This window comes from Mus caroli, unplaced genomic scaffold (assembly GCF_978045245.1).
Source record: "Mus caroli unplaced genomic scaffold, Mus_caroli_1 scaffold_13, whole genome shotgun sequence".
Taxonomy (NCBI): Eukaryota; Metazoa; Chordata; class Mammalia; order Rodentia; family Muridae; genus Mus; species Mus caroli.
The window spans coordinates 49,795,702-49,815,062 of NW_028227268.1; the positions used below are offsets into that span (position 1 = coordinate 49,795,702).

Sequence of the window (19,361 nt, forward strand, 5' to 3'; positions counted from 1 at the left end):
TTCTATGTCCCCTCTCCCTATTCCACCTCACATTCCTCCATAGAATCACACATCAGTCCAGTCGGTTCGTGTGCACCTTCTCTCTCTCTCTCTCTCTCTCTCTCTCTCTCTCTCTCTCTCTCTCTCTCTCTCTCTCTCTCTCTCTCTCTCTCTCTCTCTTTGGTTTTTTGAAACAGGGTTTCTCTGTATAGCCCTGGCTGTCATAGAACTCACTCTGTAGACCAGGCCAGCCTCGAACTCAGAAATCCGCCTGCCTCTGCCTCCCAAGTGCTGGGATTAAAGGCGTGCGCCACCATGCCCGGCTCTCTCTCTCTCTTTTTTTTTTTAAGATTTATTTATCTATTATATGTAAGTACACTGTAGGTGTCTTCAGACACTCCAGAAGAGGGCGCCAGATCTCATTAGGGATGGTTGTGAGCCTCCATGTGGCTGCTGGGATTTGAACTCAGGACCTTCGGAAGAGCAGTCGTACTCTTAACCGCTGAGCCATCTCTCCAGTCCCGTGCACCTTCTCTTGTTCTTCATGTTCCAACATAGATCCCACCTCAGTCCTTCACAGCTTCACAACTCCATCAGGCATATGCCCCTTCTCTAAATTCCCCACCAGGATCTGGACAATTTGGGGCTCACTGATTTCTTGCTTGCAGTCACTAGTTGGGCCCAAATCCTCTCAATAGGGAGTGATGACCTACCAGTCAACCTCCATGAAACAGGTAGGGCTAAGGCTTGTATAACTGTATGGGGAAGAATGAATGAGCTTCCTTTAGCCTCTGTACTGAGGTGTGTGGTGTAAAATGATCAGGCTTTATTTCTATGTGCTTCTCATGGAGGATTTCAGCAGAGAGCCTGCTAAAGCACCAGGTTAGTTAGGACTCCAGTGTGCATGGTTACCCCCTGACATCGTGCAATGAGGTGCACAAACTCTGATCTCGCAACTGGCACCTTCCCAGACTAGATCTATGTCCTTGTCACCTGGAGTGTGTGCCCAAACCACAAATCTCCCATGTTAAGCTACACCATCTGCTCTCAGGGGTGAAGCTAACGGAGCTGAGTAATTGCTTTCCAGGACTGGAAAACTTCACTTCAGTCTAGGGCTGTCCAGTCCACAGTGAGACTTCTACAGAAAAAGACTTTGGGCCTAAATGCTTTTCATTTTGTTTTGTTTTGAGACAGGGTGTCACCATGGAACTCTGACTGGCTTGAAATTTACCATGTAGAACAGACCGACCTTGAACTCACAGAGCACTGCCTGCTTCTGTCCCCTAGTGCTTGGCATGTGCCAGCACACCACACCCAGCTCAAATACCTTCTTTAACAAAGGCTCCACCTTTTACTAGACTTGTGACCTTGGACAAGTTTTCTTCTTAAAACAAAAATAAGACCACGTGAAGTATAAGCCTCAGGCCTGGTGTGGTGCCACGGTCCTATAAGCCAGCACTCAGGAATCTGAGGCAGGAGGGTCTCCAGTTCTAAGCAGGTTGAGCTACATAGTAGGTTGAGCTACATAGTAAATGCCTATCTCAGAAAACTAAACAAATAAAAATGATGCACAAAGAACACTTCCTTAAATGGGACCAGAGCATACAGAGTAGGGGACAGATGAGACTGGTCAATGAGCCATCTCTTTCTACTACTGTGGTCTGACTGGAATTTAACACTGACTGTGGATGTAGGCCATAGTACCTATAACCCAGTCACCAGTGACATTATACCAACACAAACATGTCTGAGTGCATTTTATTTACGTTCATCACTATTTTAAAAGTACGGTAGTCATGAGACCTGCTGTTTTAATGCCTTAACAAATCTTTATGCCCAAATACTGAAAGAAGTATTTTGATTAGTATATTCTAATATATTTTTCTCTTGACAAAGTACATCAAGAGGGCTGGAGAAGTGGTTCAGCAGCCAAGAGTATTAGATGCTCTTCGAGAGGATCCAGGTTCAATTCCCAGCAACCACACAATGGCTCAAACTTACTGTAATTCCAGTTCTAGGGAATCTCATGTCTTCTGACCTCTTGTGTGTGTGTGTGCATGCACACGAAAAAACCTCATACACATAAAATAAAAATAAATGTCTTTGTTTTTGTCTTTTGAGACAAGGTTTCACTATGTAGTTGTGACTGTCCTAGAACTAATTCTGTAAACCACGCTGGACTTGAACTCAGAGATCCCTTCTGTGTATGCATCACGAGTGCTGGGATTAAAGGCATGGGCCACCACTGCTGAGCTACAAATCTTTTTTTTTTTTTTTTAGATACAAATATACGAAGAAAGATAGACACAATATAACAATGTCATTCCAGCACTCAAGAGATAGAAGCAGAGGATCAAGAGTTCAAAGCCACCCTACTTAGGTTTCTAAGGCAGCAAAAGAGACAAAAGACAGAAAGAGACCAGAGTCTTCAGCTGAGGGGACCGTGTTTATTAGCACACACAGTAAGGGGAAGCCTCTCTCCTGTGAGTAATTGAGGGGTCTTCCATGGGGAAAGACTGGCTGCTATTCATTATATGTGCGGGTGAGGAAATTGTTCCAGCAATGGCCCACATGTCTCTCCTACAGTCTCTCTCCTTCCTGAAATTTTCTGCCCAAAGAGAGATAGTCTGTCTCTAGAGACATTCCTTTCTGTGCTGACCCATAAACCCTGTCTCACCACTGAAGCCTTCTATCAATCCTTGGCTATTTACAGGACTGAGTCTAGCCTGGGCTACATAAGATCTTACCAAAACATGCACATGTGCACACACACGCGCACATAAAACAATGGCCAACACTAAACAAATTTTAATGAAAAATTAATACACACAAGGATAGACAGATGAGAAAACATGTAACAAAGAAAACACAGTACAATGTTAGTGTGGAAACCAGGTGGTGGATAGATCTTTGTGTTTGTAATATCCAAAATAAATTCAAGACTACCCAGTACCTTCCCCCTTCAAAAGGACTTTCCAAACTGTACTAGCAGGCCAAGTACAAAGTCAGATAAAAGCTGGCTGACTAAACAAATATAAAAACATAGTTTTAACGGTCAAAATTACTAAGCTTCCAAAACAAAATTAACAATTCCCCTGCCCCACTTCACACTAAAAACCTCAAGGACAGACAAGATGAGAGTCACCCTCTACAAACCAACCAATGTCTAATAAGGTTATTGACTACACCAATTAAAATAAGACCAAACTACCCTGGTGCCTATATCTGGCCCTTACAAAGGTATAAAAAGTGTGTTCTTTCTTTGTTCTGGGTCTCTCCTGTGGCCTGCGTGCTGAGAGGGGGGTCCCCAACATGTTGGGAAAGTAAAATCCTCATGCGTTTTGCAACAATGGCGGTCTCTGTGGTCTTTGTGTGAGTGAAGATCTTCTGACAAACTACGACATGTTCACTGTCAAAGTCAACTTTTCTCTTTGAACACTCGTGTAGAACAATGCTTGAAGAAAGACGGAGAAGGGCTCAGCAGGTTGCCAAGGAGAGGCCTGTGACTCAGGAAAGCCAGAACCCCTGACCTAGTGGGTCCATCATCCCACTAGGAGACTAGTAGGCTAATCCTCTGAGGGAATTCCACACCCAAGAGACAAACTTCTCAGAGCTGTCAGCCCCCAATTGTTGCTGATAGTCAGTTGGGAAACAAAAAGAAGGGCCAGCCCACTCTCTCCCTGCTGGCTCTCCAGCCTGAATATCAGACCTCACAACTGAAAGACAGGAGAGAGACTCCAAGTGGCCAGGGTCTTCCAGGGCTCTAAACAGGCAGAGCTAGTCCAGGCCCACCCCAGGCCCTGGGCAGAAGCAGCAAACAATGGCCCCTCTGCCCTCAGCCTGTGTTGGGCGACTGGACCTTGAAAACCAAGATATCAATTGAAAAGTCTACCTTAAAATAGTGTATTTCCAAGCCTCTGCTCTCTTGCAGTATATTCAATAAGCTAAATAATAATAATAACAACAACAACAACATCTTAAAAAGAGTGCAGTAAGTTGAACACATAAGGGCCCAGGTTGGTGGTGCACGCCTTTAATCCCAGCACTCAAGAAGCAGAGGCAGGGGAATCTCTGAGTTCAAGACCATTCACACACACACACAAGTACAAACACACAGAGAGATACACACACACATATACTTACATAAAAATAAAATAATCTTTGTTTAAAAGACTATAAAAGAATCAAGTTGGGCACAATGGTGCTCCCCTTTAATTTTAGCACTCAGTTGGCAGAGGCAGGCAGATCTCTACGAGTTCAAGGCCAGTCTGGTCTATCTAGTGAGTTCTAGGGCAGTCAGGGCTATATACAAACAAGGACTATGTCTCAAACAACATAAAAAAGGATATAATTAATATTTTAATAGGAATAAGACTTTGGTCTATCAGTCATCAAAACGCATGGCAAACTGTGGGAACCCGTGCACATTAAAGGCACTACTGTAAAGGTAAATGTATTTAATAGCACACGTCCTAAGTTTTCCTTTTGCTCAATTCACAAGACACTGTGGGCATAGTGTGTGGCTATGAACAACACTCTACAGTTCTTTGATGTTGCTTGATCGTCCTAAGGAGAGTAAGGGGCCCCGATAGGGGCATCCCGGGCTCAAACTCCCTCCTTCCGGTGAGGAAGCAGGGGGTTAATCTTGGAGCAGACTGTCAGCCTTCAGCTGGGCCCTCCTTGTGCTCTCCAAGTTCAGTTGTTGATATTTTCTTTTGAAAAAGCCACACTGAAACAAAGAATGGGTAAGCCTTGTGAGCACCCCGAGGTAGCCGCCTGCTTCAGAAACCAGTCGCTAAACAGCCCCAGATTCCTGCTTCTTAGGCTCTCCCACCCCACCCCCACCCCTGAGCTTTCTCCATCCTTCCAGTCCTTTCTGGGCTGCCCATACCCCAACAAGAGTTGACCTCTGAGCCAGCCGCCAGAGGACTTAAGCACCTCTCCTGGGAGTGCTATGGGTTCAGTCATGCTGGATCTAATCCATTTCGGGAGCGTGTCCAGCACAGCCCACCGTATTGAAGACAGACAGGCTGCATGCACACAGCCTCCAATCTCTAGAAGCTCAGAATCTAAGAATGGGGGAAATGGCACTGAGGTGTCCTGACTGCCAAATGTAAGGGAGCTCTCAGGCCAGGCACAGAAGCCAGCACAAGAGCATGCAGGAGCCTGGTTAAGCTTTCCCGGAAGCGTGTGTGAAAGGTGAGAGGGTGGAAACTGGCCCTCCTGGCAAGGGTAGCTGTGTGTGCCACAACAGAGAGTCGTGAACCTATTTAGGGAATGGTTCAACTGGTCTGGAGAAAAAAAAAAAAGGCAAGGCTTACCCTTGTGAGAGACATAGGCCATGTCAGAGAGGGCCTCAAGAGAGCCTGGACTCTGGAATAGGGACTTTAAAGGGGGTGACAATCAGGAAAGTCTCAGGAACTCTCTCTGAGCTCAAAAACTTCAATTCCAGCTTGTTTAAGTATGGTCCGTTGCTATGGATTATAATGCTAAATACTTCAATTCAGGGTTTTTCCCCCCTAGAGAGAACTTGCCAGGTTCTTTTGCCTAAACAGGATAAGAAAAGAGACCACAAGCCAGGCGTGGTAGCACGCCTTTAATCCCAGCACTTGGGAGGCAGAGGCAGGTGGATTTCCGAGTTCAGGGCCAGCCTGGTCTACAAAGTGAGTTCCAGGACAGCCAGGGCTATACAGAGAAACCCTGTCTCGAAAAACCCAAACAAAAACAAAAACAAACAGAGAGAGAGAGAGAGAGAGAGAGAGAGAGAGAGAGAGAGAGAGAGAGAGAGAGAGAGAGAGAGAGAGAGAGAAAGAAAGAAAGAAAGAAAGAAAGAAAGAAAGAAAGAAAGAAAGAAAGAAAGAAAGAAAGAAAGAAAGAAAGAAAAGGAAACCACGAGGCCAGGGTTGGTGCGCTGGGTCTGAGGTTAGCTGTTCTCATAGGGACTGAAACCACTTGCAGAGCCTGGTGCCTTCTTCTTACAAACAAAAAGAGCAGAACTGACCTTGAACAAAATGGCTATAATCACAACCAAGACCAGGAGGCCTCCGATGCTGCTGCCAACGATGAGAGGTAAAGAGCGTGTCTCCTCCTCTTTCAGGAAGATGACTGTGATCTGGATAAGGAGATGCTCCGATAAGTCAATAAATCACAAAGGGGGAAGAGAGTCCACGTGTTATTTTAAGGAACAAAAGGTAAGGACTTGGTAACAACAGGCATATTGATCAAGACTGACGACATCTAGCTGACCGTTCCCTGACAGAGCACTTATACATCACCTAAAAATCATCTAATGACCACAGTACTTACTTCACAGGAGACTATTCTGGTCTCTGATCTAAATGAGCTAGGTCATCAGGAGATGTGACCTTGTCTTAAAGGTGGTCTGCCTGTCTGAGAACAACACTCTGACAGCACACAGATTCTATAGCAGCAGTAACCCTCTGTGTCCTTGATCTCCCTATGGTCTCTGAAGTGATGACGTGTTTAAATGAGCTGAATCCTTCTCAACTCAAGGCTGAGAGATGTTTTTAAATCTTGTATAAATGTCTAAAGTCTTCAGCAATACATTGTCCTACAGGAAATGTCTGGCAGGGTTGCCCTGCTGTTCACCAGACAGAGTGCAGTCCTCAGGGACACTATGAAGTGCAAGTGTGGATCCTCCCTCCCGCCCTGCCACCCAAGGCACTGCAGGGCTCCTCTTTTGTAAATTATCCCCAGTCATTTCCTTTTTTTATTTTTTTGTTTTTCGAGACAGGGTTTCTCTGTGTAGCCCTGGCTGTCATGGGACTCACTCTGTAGACCAGGCTGGCCTTGAACTCAGAAATCTGCCTGCCTCTGCCTCCCGAGTGCTGGGATTAAAGGCGTGCGCCACCACTGCCCGGCTCCCCCAGTCATTTCCTAAGGGCCTCATTAGCTCAGGACTCTTCTCTCACCCTGACATGCTGAAAAGCTCTATCAGATCTGACTGGGCCTGTCCTTCCTGGGTAGTGGCCAGAGCATGTGGAAAGGACACACAGCCAGGGCCTCTTCATGAATTCCTGCTACAAGCTACTGAGTTCCCTTCAGGCTAGGGCATAGACACCAAGGTCAGGCATGCTTTGGAGAGATTTCCATACAGGGTAGGGAGTTACTCAACTCACCCTTGAGGCCTCTCCTGGCTAAGTTCTAAGTGTTGACTGACTCACGATTGGCCCTCTGGACCTCACTTAGCCCACAGGTAAGCCAAGCTTTACAGGACTAAGTTCTGACCTTGAGAGTGGGAAGGGAACGGAGCAGCAGAGGCAGAGTGGGAGACAGGAACACAGAGACCAAGGGTCCACAGGCAGGGGGAGGGGAGAGAGGAATCTGGAACCTGGGCTGAGGAATGAAGGAGGCCCCAAGATGACAGGAGCACAATAGGACAGACTGGAGTGGTAACAGCACCCTTCTTCTCAAGGCCTTCTTCCTTTGTTCTTTCTCAAAGTGGCCCAAAGCTAGCCTGGCAGAGAGTCAGGAAGAGGCAGGGAATAGGGTGCCCCTGCTTGTGACAAACACAGACAGTGGGCAGCCCAATCCCCATCCTGTCAGCTGCCACTCTGGCATCACAGTGGGTCAGGACGGAGCTGCCTCCTTTGCTGGTGACAGAGAAGGCAATGCCTGCACTAACAGCACGGAAAGGACCGCCTTGGAGCTCTCAGGGAGTCTCTTCCTGAAAATGGAGGGTACGTGATGAAAAGTCTCCCTGCTCACTTCCTGTTCCCTGCCTTCTATTCTGTCATACGGAAATGCTAGGTGAACATCCCTAACCCGAGACTCCCAAATTCATCCTACGATGAAATCCAAGTCATATTTAAAAGGTTTTAAACTAACTTAATGTGTGTGGGTGCTTGCCTATAAGTATAACTTGTGAGCCTGGAGCTCGCGGAGACCAGAAGAGAGCATTCGGTCATGTGAGTGCTGGGCCCACTAGAAGAATAGCCACTGCTCTTAACCATTGAGCCATCTCTCCAGGCCCCCAGAACAATGTTTTATTTTATTTCCTTTACTACTACACTGACACTCAAAATATTTTTTTGAGTTTGGAGGAAGTCAGCTTTTTGATTTTCAGATCACAGAAGCTCAGTCGGCAAAATTCTAAAATCTGACAAACTCTGAACCCTGAAGTGAAGTCTGACGAATACGCAACATTTAGATCATTTGAAGATTTGACAACCCTGTGCTGGCCACCGGGTAAGGTGTGGCCATCCAAACAAGGCTCAAAGCAATCAGGCTGCAGAGTGTGAGCCTGCCTCACTCTCTAGATAAACTGCCCATGTCTGTGCAGTATAGTATGGAGTTGCCCTTACTTGTCAGTCAAAGGCACTTGGATACACAGCTATTTAGAATCATAGGTCATGGTACATCCCCTGTCACAGGAACCACTTCACACAGAACACCAAGTTTAGAGAAGAGAATTTTAAAGACTCTATGCTGTAGATAAGAACATAGATTAATAGCACGGATCTAAGAAACGGCTGACAGTAACTGCCTTTGGAAAGAGAGAGACTGTGGGAAAGGGGAGCACAAAGGAGCCATTATTTTCAGCTGGCACCTTTCTGTTCAGGTTGAATTTCAATGATTTTATTGATTGATTGATGTTTTTTGAGACAGGGTTTTTCTGTGTAGCCCTGGCTGTCCTAGAACTTGCTCTGTAGACCAGGCTACCCTAGAGCTCACAGATCTGCCTGCCTCTGCCTGTCGAGTGCTTGGATCAAAGGCATGCACCACCACTCCATCTTATTGATATCACTTTATGAAAACAGACTCCTTTTTTTTAAGAATCAGCAGTGTAGTTAAAAATAAGGTGAGAGCCGGGCAGTGGTGGCGCACACCTTTAATCCCAGCACTTGGAAGGCAGAGGCAGGCAGATTTCTGTGTTCAAGGCCAGCCTGGTCTACAGAGTGAGTTCCAGGACAGCCAGGGCTACACAGAGAAACCCTGTCTCGAAAAACCAGAAAAGAAAAAAAAAAAAAAAGAAAGAAAGAAAATGAGATTTTTTTTTTTCCAGAGAGAGCAATTGAGTCGTTATACTTAGCAGTCCTGGCTCCCATCACTTCCTGCATTGAGGAATAATGCCTTAACTGAATGCTTTCAGTTCTTGCTGAACCTCAGTCTCCAGCAAGAGCAGCCTACACTCTCTAAAGCAGCTGCATATCCAGGCAGGTGAATGTGAATGAAAATTAAAATGCAGAGGCAGGCACAGTGGTACACACTTTAATTCTAGCACTTGGAAGGCAGAGGCAGAGGCAGACAGATCTCTGTGAGCCAGAGGTCAGCCTGGTCTACAGTAGTGAGTTTCAGGACAGCCAGGACTAAGTAGAGAGACCCTGTCTCAAAAAAAATAAAAATAAAAAAATAAAAAGGAAGGAAGGAAGGAAAGGGGAGGGGAGGGGAGGGGAGGGGAGGGGAGGGGAGGGGAGGGGAGGGGAGGGGAGGGGAGGGGAGGGGAGGGGAGGGGAGGGGAGGGGAGGGGAGGGGAGGAGAGGGGAGGAGAGGAGAGGAGAGGAGAGGAGAGGAGAGGAGAGGAGAGGAGAGGAGAGGAGAGGAGAGGAGAGGAGAGGAGAGGAGAGGAGAGGAGAGGAGAGGAGAGGAGAGGAGAGGAGAGGAGAGGAGAGGAGAGGAGAGGAGATTAAATTAAATTCAGGGTTGGACAGATGGCTTAATGGTTAGGAGCACTTTGGGCTCTGCTAGAGGACCTGGGCTGGGCTTAGTTCCCAGCAGCCATGTGGAGGATTACAACTATATGTAACTTCAGTTCTAGGGTATCCCTCCAGTTCTAGGGTATCCAACAATCTTTTTTTTTCTTTAGATTTATTTATTTATTTAATATGTATGAGTGTTTTGCCTGCATCTGTGTCTGTGAGCCATGTACACACATGGTGCCTGCTGAGTTCAGAAGAGATCCTAGAACAAGAATCAGAGATGAGTGTCAGCCACCATGTAGGTGCTGAAGAACCTCTTGCTTCAGCAAGAGCAGCCTACATTCTTAACCAGTGAGCCATCTCTCCAGCTCCCAACATCCTCTTCCGTCTTCCTTGAGGACCAGGCACACACGTGGTGCACAGACATATGGGCAGACAAAATACATATAAGATAAAATTTAAAAAGAAAAAGAATGAACACGCAGGGAGACATGGGTGAGAACATTTAGCCCACACCATAGGCATCAGTTTGGCTTTGTTCACATTTTTGAAAAATGAACTCCAACACTTCTAATGCTTGGTCTAAGTCCTATAAAGGAATTAGGCACTGAACACTCTCCTGCTCAACACTGTAACAGACACTAATGTTGCATACTAGGAAGACATTTTGTGTACTCAAAGGTAACTTCTCCACTAGGAAACATTTTAACTCTTTTTTTGGTTTTTTGTTTGTTTGTTTCTTTGTTTTTTTCGAGACAGGGTTTCTCTGTGTAGCCCTGGCCATCCTGAAACTCACTCTGTAGACCAGGCTGGCCTCAGAACACAGAAATCTGCCTGCCTCTGCCTCCTAAGTGCTGGAATTAAAGGCCTGTGCCACCACTGCCCAGTTTAACCCTTTTCTAAGTTATTTTCAAAATCAATAGATTTTTAAACTAAGTACACACCATTGTTGGTTCCTATTTCACAAAAGAGAAACTGAGGCAGAAGCTCAGGGTCACAAGGGTGGTTGGTAGTGCAGACAAGGTCAGAAGTGGCAATGGCTTTCCCAGAACACTAATTAGAAAACAGGCAGGAGTTACCTTCGTCCTGTGGTTCTCTGCATTCAGCCCCTCATAGAGAGATTTGTTGAAAGATATTTCACCAAGGATCGGCAGTTCAGATACATCTCTTAGTAACTATAAGGTGGGGAAAGTTGGGGTGTGGGGGAACATGAAACATGGCTTAGACTTGAGCTCACGGTTTCTAGAGAGTTCCAACCATCTTTCCCTTCAAATAGACCCCTTCTCCAATATTCCCTTAGCCTTCATAAGTGATTGCAGCACCCACCCAGCTATCCAAGCAACAAGTCTGTAGCCACTCCCCCATTCCCCAACTTCAATTACACATGACCTCATGCCACAACCCCCATCCACAGTCAGTTCCAGACAGCCCTAAAACATCCTGCCTCACACACCCCTTCTCCTTCAGCCCCACTCCTAGGTCAGGAGACCACACTGCTCTCATCGGAATCACCACACAATGGTAAACTTGACCATTTGTTCCCACCTCATAGTAAGGCCTCTCTAGAGAAAATAACATTTGAGTAATGTTATACGAAGTAACTACAGTACAAAGGCCCACTGGCTACAATAACATTAGCAAGTTAAAAAATAGAAACAACACATAAGAAAGAGACAGGAGAGAAAGGGTGAAGGATTAAATATAGACCAGATCATGTAATTCTTTGCACACCAAGAAGGAAGTATGGGTTTTAAGCTAACTCTAAAGTCCACTGCTTCTGTTCATTTGGAGTTTCTGGTTTGGGGTTTTAAAGGAAGATCCTAATGCTAAATGAATTATTTCGTGTTTTACAAAATATTGTGTGTGGGGGGGGGGCGGGGGGGCTGGAGAGAGGTCTCAGCAAATAAGAACATTGACTGCACTTCCAGTGGTTCTGAGTTCAATTCCCAGCAACCACATGGTGGCTCACAACCATCTGTAATGGGATCCAATGCCTTCTTCTGGTGTGTCTGAAGATAGCTATAGCATACTTCTTGTATACAATTTTTTTTAAAAAAAAGTGTGCATGTATGTGCACATATGCATGGAGACCAGGAGAGGAAGTTAGATCCTCCAACAGCTGGAGTCCCAAGTTGTTGTGAGCTGCCCAACTTGAGTGCTAGGAGCAGAAGCAACATATCCTCTGTAAGAGCGCATGCTCTGAACTGCTGAGCCGACACCTCTCCAGCTCTTTTTTTTTTTTTTTTTTTCGAGACAGGGTTTCTCTGTAATAGCCCTGGCTGTCCTGGAACTCACTTTGAAGACCAGGCTGGCCTCGAACTCAGAAATTCACCTGCCTCTGCCTCCAGAGTGCTGGGATTAAAGGCGTGCGCTACCACGCCGGGCCCTCCAGCTATTGAAGAACTATTTGTACTGGTTAGGGGGGAAGCCAAGACAAAGAGGGCATGTCCAAGGTTATGCAACAGGCCAGAGACGGTGACCTAAATTACAGCCACATCAATAGAGGCAGAGAGACGTGATTTCATACGTATTCTGAAGGTGGGATGGCAGGGTTTGCTGCTGGGATACACATGGGGATGAAACAAGAGGTAATCACAGATCATTCCAACATGTCTTAGTATGGAAAAGGATTAAAATCCCTACCAAGTAACTTGCTAAGAGCTGTTTGAGACAGGTCAATCAAATGATCTATTTTGAACAGCACCTTTCAGATGCTATTATCCTTTCTTAGAGGATAGGTCCTCTAGGATTGGACGACCCAATCTGCAGTCTCTCAGTCTCAAGTACCTGCTTAGTGTGGCCCACGGAGATCTCTGCGGCCACGGTTACATTTTCTTTATTAGATGTGATAGCACAGATCACTGAATGCCATTCTTTTACATGCTGCAAAAGCAAAAGGTGAGTCTGCTTACTCCCTTTTCGTGTTTTAGGATTGAAAATCTGAATATCTAAGATAGGGCATCCAAGGTCCCAGAGCAGACAGTGTGAGCAGTTTAAGCAAGTCCCCTTCGCCCAAGCCAAGTGTTGGTTATCCTGGCAAACAAGACCAGAGAGGCTGAAAGTCTCAGAAAGAACACTGCAAAAGCAGTCACCCTCGCAAGAGGCTCTCCACATCCCTCTCTCTTGGGCTCTTGAGGCGACTTCGCTCACCTGCACAGGATCGCTTCCACATGCTGGCTCTTGACTCTGGGTGCACTCAGTGTGGTCCTGAAATGAGAGCCTTTGCTAAGCCACCCTGAGCTCCAAGTCCCGCTAGGCATCTGCCCCCTGGCGGCTTCCGGGAGGTCAGGCCGACTGCGCAGCGGAGGGCCGGCGCTAGGACCCAGCGGGCCGGCGGGCGCTCGGGCGCTCGCCGCAGTCTCGCGGTATTTCTGTTTGAAACGACGGGCGGGCGCTCGCTATGGCACAGGCTCACCCGCGGTCGGGTACCCGGCTCTTTCGAACGTACGCGGCGAGGGGCGTCCGGGGGTCGCAGCGGCAGCCTGGCGGGCTGGCTGAGCAATGGTTCCAGCCGCCGAACCTGAAGCGCGCCTTCAGCAGCAGCCTCAGCGACAGTAACGAGTCGCCGGCTGTCGCTTCCGACGACCCGGACGACCCCGACTTCCCCGGCAGCCTCGTGGGCCAGCGGCAGAGGCGTCCTCCGGGCCGCGGCTCCCGGAACCAGCGGACCCTGACAAACACTCCAAGAGTCCAAAGGCTGCGACCTCGGCCCCCGCAGAAGTGCAGCACCCCGTGCAGCCGGCTGCGACCGCCACCTTTCCCCAACTGCAGCCCGGGCTGCCTCGGGTCGGACCACAGTGTGTGCATCCAGTCCAGGGACAGCAACGAGCTGGGCACCAGTGCCTCCCTCTTCAGCTCTCCGGCCTCGCCCGGAGCCCCCGACCGTTTGTATGCAGACTCTGCAGTCCCCGGGAGCTTCCACTTGCCGGCAACCTCCCTAAGTGAACCGTCTGTGCTCTGCCCCCAGGAGGCAGCAACCGGTGACAGGTACACCGGGAAGGCCCTCCGAGTCGAAGCCAGCTTCAGGTCATCTCTCTTTAGCCTTGTGAACTCAGGGGCCACAGAAGTGAACAAGTTTGGGACAGATGGGGAGAATGTGAAGGAATCGTGTTGTGAAAGAAGACAGCAGATGGGAAACAGACTAACGGACCCTGATCTGGCAAGCCGGGGAAAGAGAAAGGCCGCGAGTAAAAAGGTTGTGTCCCAAGGAGTCGACCAGAGAGACTATGGGGAGTCCAGTGCTTGCAAGGACCGTCGTGTACCAGGGGAAATCAGCAGGCCTAAGAGAACTGGCCCACTCCGGAAGAGGAAACAGCAAGAAGCAGCGGGAACCCCTCCCCGCCACTACCACCAATCTAAGAAAAGGAAAGCGTCAGTCTCCTTATGGAACTTGAATACTAGCCAGAGGGATTCTTGGACCAAAACCAGAGCTTCCTTCGGGTTCCACAAGAAGAAAATTATAACCAGTGTGCTAGAGGTATGCAGTTCTGTCGCCAGTTCTTCCTCCAGGTCCCTCCTGTCTGAATGTTCGACCCCTCCTATCAAGAACAGAGCACACCTTACTGTTTCTTCTCGATGCTCTTCTGTGTATTTGCTAAGTCCCTTAAAGACCCTGCATGTCACAGACCAAAGGCCATCTTATGCTGAAAAGGTTTATGGGGAGTGTAATCAGGAAGGGCCTATCCCCTTTAGTGATTGCCTTTCCACGGAAAAACTGGAACGGTGTGAGAAGATCGGAGAAGGAGTGTTTGGAGAAGTGTTTCAGATAATTAACGACCAAGCACCTGTAGCCCTAAAAATCATTGCTATTGAAGGGTTAGATTTAGTCAATGGGTCGCACCAGAAAACCTTTGAGGAGATCCTGCCGGAGATCATTATCTCCAAAGAGCTGAGTCTCTTGTCTAGTGAGGCCTACAACCGCACAGAAGGCTTCATTGGGCTGAACTCAGTACACTGTGTTCAAGGGCTTTACCCTCCCTTGCTGCTGAAAGCCTGGGATCACTATAACACAACCAAAAGGTCTGCCAATGACCGGCCTGACTTTTTCCAGGAAGACCAGCTCTTTATTATCCTGGAATTTGAGTTTGGTGGGGTTGACTTGGAGCGAATGAAAACAAAGCTGTCCTCCGTGGCGACTGCAAAGAGCATTCTCCACCAGATCACCGCATCCCTGGCTGTGGCAGAAGCATCCCTGCACTTTGAGCACCGGGACTTACACTGGGGAAATGTGCTCTTAAAGAAAACCAACCTCAAAGAACTCCACTACACCCTCAATGGGAAAACGAGCACCATTCCCACCCATGGGCTACAAGTCAACATCATTGACTACACCCTGTCCCGCTTGGAGCGGGATGGGATTGTGGTTTTCTGTGATATCTCCACTGAAGAGGACCTATTTACAGGTGAGGGTGACTACCAGTTTGAGATCTACAGGCTCATGAGGAAGGAGAACAAAAACTGCTGGGGTGAGTATCACCCTTACAATAATGTGCTGTGGCTGCATTACCTCACAGACAAGATTCTGAATAAGATGAAATTTAAGACTAAATGCCAGAGCGCAGCCATGAAGCAAATAAGGAAAAACCTGCAACATTTCCACAGGACTGTACTGAGTTTCAGCTCTGCCACGGACCTGCTCTGCCAACACAGTCTCTTTAGGTAAGCCAGGAACTTAGACTTTCAGAGCCTCTTTAAGTACACTTTTTAGGCCTCTGGTACTAATCTCTGCCACTAGAGCTAGATGGAGGTGAAAGAGTTCCTGTCAGCTTCTTAAAAGAGAACCGTGTTTTTCAAAAGGTAACCAAAATGTTTGTTGACATGATTAAATTTGCTTTTAACAAATGTTCCTTTTAAAAATAATAATAATAAACTAGACAGAGGACAAGTGGATGCATCTTTAAGTCCTCGTCCTGTCAGCAGAGTCTACAAGTCTGTTGTTGCTGGTTTTTGAGCCTTGATACTTGATGTAGGATGAGCAAAACCAAGCCTCAGCTGTGGTCCTTACTGCTCTTGATGCCGTTGTCAAGATGCAGAGCAGAGAGCAAGAGACTAGAGAGTCAAAACCAAGAGAAAGTATGGAAAATGTTTATCCGGTTCACTCCCCAATCACAGGAGCAGAATTTATAGAATTTCAACAGGAAAATAAATGTCTCTGTGGCTCTCATGTTTGAGATTTGGCTTATTTTCATCAAAGAAAGGGAATCACGATTCTGCTTTAAAATCTTTTTCTTTTTTTTTTTTTTGGTTTTTCGAGACAGGGTTTCTCTGTATAGCCCGGGCTGTCCTGGAACTCACTTTGTAGACCAGGCTGGCCTCAAACTCAGAAATCCGCCTGCCTCTGCCTCCTGCTTTAAAATCTTAATGTCTAATTTCCTTCTGACCGTTTCTCCTATTATTTTCCCATAATTAAGTATTTTTTCTTCTAAAGCTTATCTTGGTTTTTGTTTTGTTTTGTTGGTTGGTTGGTTTTTTGAGACAGAGTCTCTGTGTAGCTCTGGCTCTCCAAGAACTTACTCTGTAGACCAGGCTGGACTCTGAATTTACAGAGACCCACCTGCCTCTGCCTCCTGTGTGCTGGGATTAAAGGTGTGAGCCACCATTGCCTGGCTGGCTTTTGTTTTTAAAATTAAATGCACATTGGTTTGTGTGCTGGTACAGGTTGGAGGGCAGGGAGACAAGATAAGATCAGAGGACACCTTCGGCGCCATCCTCAGGAATGCCATCCACTGAGACAGAGTCATTGGTTGTCCTGGAATTTACCAGTTAAACTAGGTTTCTAGCATCCTTCCTCCCCTAGCAATGAAATTACAAGTACATACCGCCACAGACAGCCAGCACTTTATATGGATCCTGAGACTCAAACTCTAGGCTTTGTGCTTGTAAGGTCAGTGCTTTACTGAGTTATTTTTCAGCCCTTGTTATATTTTTTGTTTATGTAGTTTTGTTTTGATCCAGGGCCTTGTGCAGGCTGGCCGTCCGCCGAGCTGCATCCCTAGCCCTCTTTAGTATATGAGACGATCTCTGGTGGGGTTGGTCTTAGGCATTGTCTATCCAGACGCTGAGTTCTGTGTGCCAAGATCCAATTGTAGTCTGGCCATGGGGCATTGCATTGAGCAATGTGCTATAAGGAATGATCCCCAATAATCTCTGATTGGATAATAAAAGGCTCAAGACTGTGACTGGGCAGGAAAGAGAGGAAGGCAGGCCTTAAGATTGAGGAGAGGGTCTCAGGTAGGGATGACGAGGTCAAGGACAAAGTAGGGGAAGATGGAGGTCATTATGAGGCAGGATGGACCATGAGCATGTGGCCAAGAGAAAAATCACCCTGAGGAAACACGTGGAACAGAGCAAACAGAGCAAGACTCAGGTGGCAGGTAATGGGGCTGTACTGGGGATGTAGCTCAGAACCTGCCCGGTTTAGGTATATAGCTTGTTAATAAGGTTTCTGTGTCTTTCTTGGGAGCTATACTGGGTGGAGTAGGGCAGAAATGCCTCTTAAAATTACCATTATAGATCTCAGGTTACTCACTCCATAGCTGCAGGCTTGAACTTAGGAACGTCCTTGTGTCTGCAAGCCTGTGCCACCAGGCCTCGTTTTTATATCTTTGAGAATCTGTAGTCTTTGGAAAGAGATGCGATCACAGAGTCCCATTTAAATACCTGAGTCTTTGTCAGATTCTTCACTCTTACAATCTGGAAATCTCGTAATTTGATGGGGACACAAATTTGCAACTGGAATACAGCTCCAAAAAGATTCTCCCCATGCACCTGCAGAAGAAAAGGAGCAGAAAGTCAGAGCTCGTTGGTTGGCTCTACCAACTTTAGGTTGGCAGCAAACGCTGTACACTTACATTGAAGAAGAATTCTTTGTGATCAGAAGGGCTTTGGCTTGTGTTCATGTACATCACTGAGGGTCTGCAACGAGAGGGCATGTGTGAGAGCGTAATGTTCCTTCCTGGTTCCGAATGAACTTAGTGTTTCCCGAAGAATACACTAGGACATTCAGCACGGGTCCTTAAGAAGACTCAACGCTGGAAGTCAAAATGTGAAGTGCTTGGAAGGCAGCTGGGACAGAAGAATGTTTGCAAGCCATGCAGTTGGACTCTACCCAGCTGGAGTTTTCCTTCTTTTCTCCAACTCTGCGTGTGTACATGTGGCAGTGTACTTGCCTGTCAATGTCAAGTCCCCTACTCTCTCCTAGTTTTTTACAGTGCCTCACTGAACCTGGGAGCTTGCTGTTGTAACTAAACTGGCAGCCCAAAGGATCTGCCTCTCTGCCCCCACCCACCCCAGCACGGACATTACAGGTTGTGGGTCATACCACCTGATTTCTATGTGGTTGCTGAGAACCTGAACTCAGGTCCCCATGAGACAACTTTTCTCACTGAGCCCCCTCCCAGGCCCTTCTCCAACCCCACAGCCACTCTGATAGCATCACATCGATTCCCTCTGGTAGCAGGACCAGTTGGCAGTGGGCCTCTGATGACCACCACGGTGTTTCAAAAGCCCAACGTGACATATGCTAGTGATAAAGAAACCAAAACTACTGCTCCATGGGTGAAAAGGAAGTTCATTCCACACTGCCAAGGCATAGACTTTGATATGCTGATAGGTACCCCAGGTACATTGGGGAGCCATATGTCCACTTTTGCCGGAGGTAAGAGAAATGGCTCCTTTTGGCAGATGGGAATCAGTTTCACAAGTTCCCAAAGAATACTAGCATTTATTTAACCACCAGAAATCCTGTAGTCTAGGTTAAGCTGGGCCTAGACTCAATTTTGGACAAGTCAGTGAGACTGCCCTTTTGGTGGGTGGGGGTTGGGGGAGGTACCCCTTGGATCTGACAGTATCCTAGAGAGGTTGGGCGCTAAGCAGCCTCCTCAGAGAAGGGCCATGCCCACATCCACCATGATGGGCATATCTGTCCACACAGAATCCCAAAACTGTTGCATTTGCATGACCGTCACACAGACCCCTTGGGAGTACCTACCTGGAAAGAACTGCAATGAAGGCATGTCTGAATTGAAGGCTGCGTGTCTCTCTGGCCAAAGACTTCTCATTGGAACTGGGAATACAAATGTTAACAATATAACAAATATAATACAAATGTTCCCTTGACTTCCTAAGAACCTGAGTGACTCCCTGAGGCCACACTTAAGAAAGCATTGATTTTGTTAAGGATTTCTCAGCTTCCACACTTGACGTTTTAGGCCAAAGAATTTTCTGTTAGGGACTTGTCCTACACACTGAATAATAGTTGTCAGCGTTTGTGGTGTGAAGTACTTGGAAGGCAGTCGAGTGAGACAAAAGAATGTTCGCAAGCTATGCAGTTGGACTCAGTAGAGTATCACCTCCTAAATCATGGCAATCAAAACCTGCTCTAGAAAGCTGGGCGTGGTGACACCTTTAATTACAGCACTCAGGAAGTAGAAGCAGGCAGGTGTCTGAGTTTGAGGCCAGCCTGGTCTACAGAGCAATACCAGGACAGCCAGGGCTACCCAGAGAAACCCTGTCACAAAACAAAACAATACAACAACAAAAGACTCCAGACACTGCCTCAGGAAGAGAACTGCCCATGTTTGACAGCTGCTTCACAGAACCATATCCTGCTCTGTCTCTGAACATGGAGGCTTATCAGAGTTGTATTAGAGTTAAGAAAGCCAGAACGAGGACTCTAGTTCAAAGCCCATTCTTCCAGAATATACCCCAGTGTTCCTTTGTATG

The 19,361-nt window shown here is 47.1% G+C and overlaps 2 protein-coding genes across 2 annotated transcripts in view; one reads left to right on the forward strand and one right to left on the reverse strand.

Annotated features, from left to right (window-relative positions):
• Positions 1-4,229: 4,229 nt before the first annotated feature.
• Itgae (integrin subunit alpha E) overlaps positions 4,230-19,361 on the reverse strand; it is a 57,841-nt gene continuing 42,709 nt past the window's right edge. The window contains exons 24-31 of the mRNA XM_021176640.3: positions 18,628-18,702; positions 17,489-17,552; positions 17,298-17,405; positions 12,789-12,845; positions 12,426-12,521; positions 10,718-10,813; positions 5,981-6,091; positions 4,230-4,708 (exon numbers count right to left, since the gene is read on the reverse strand). Coding sequence (XP_021032299.1) covers positions 4,619-4,708; positions 5,981-6,091; positions 10,718-10,813; positions 12,426-12,521; positions 12,789-12,845; positions 17,298-17,405; positions 17,489-17,552; positions 18,628-18,702 — 697 coding nt within the window. The 3' untranslated portion in view covers positions 4,230-4,618. The remainder of the gene's footprint in view (positions 4,709-5,980; positions 6,092-10,717; positions 10,814-12,425; positions 12,522-12,788; positions 12,846-17,297; positions 17,406-17,488; positions 17,553-18,627; positions 18,703-19,361) is intronic.
• Positions 13,018-15,813, forward strand: Haspin (histone H3 associated protein kinase). Its single transcript, XM_021176644.3, has one exon. It carries the CDS (start codon positions 13,039-13,041, stop codon positions 15,298-15,300), a length of 2,262 nt encoding a protein of 753 aa, XP_021032303.1. The 5' UTR covers positions 13,018-13,038; the 3' UTR covers positions 15,301-15,813.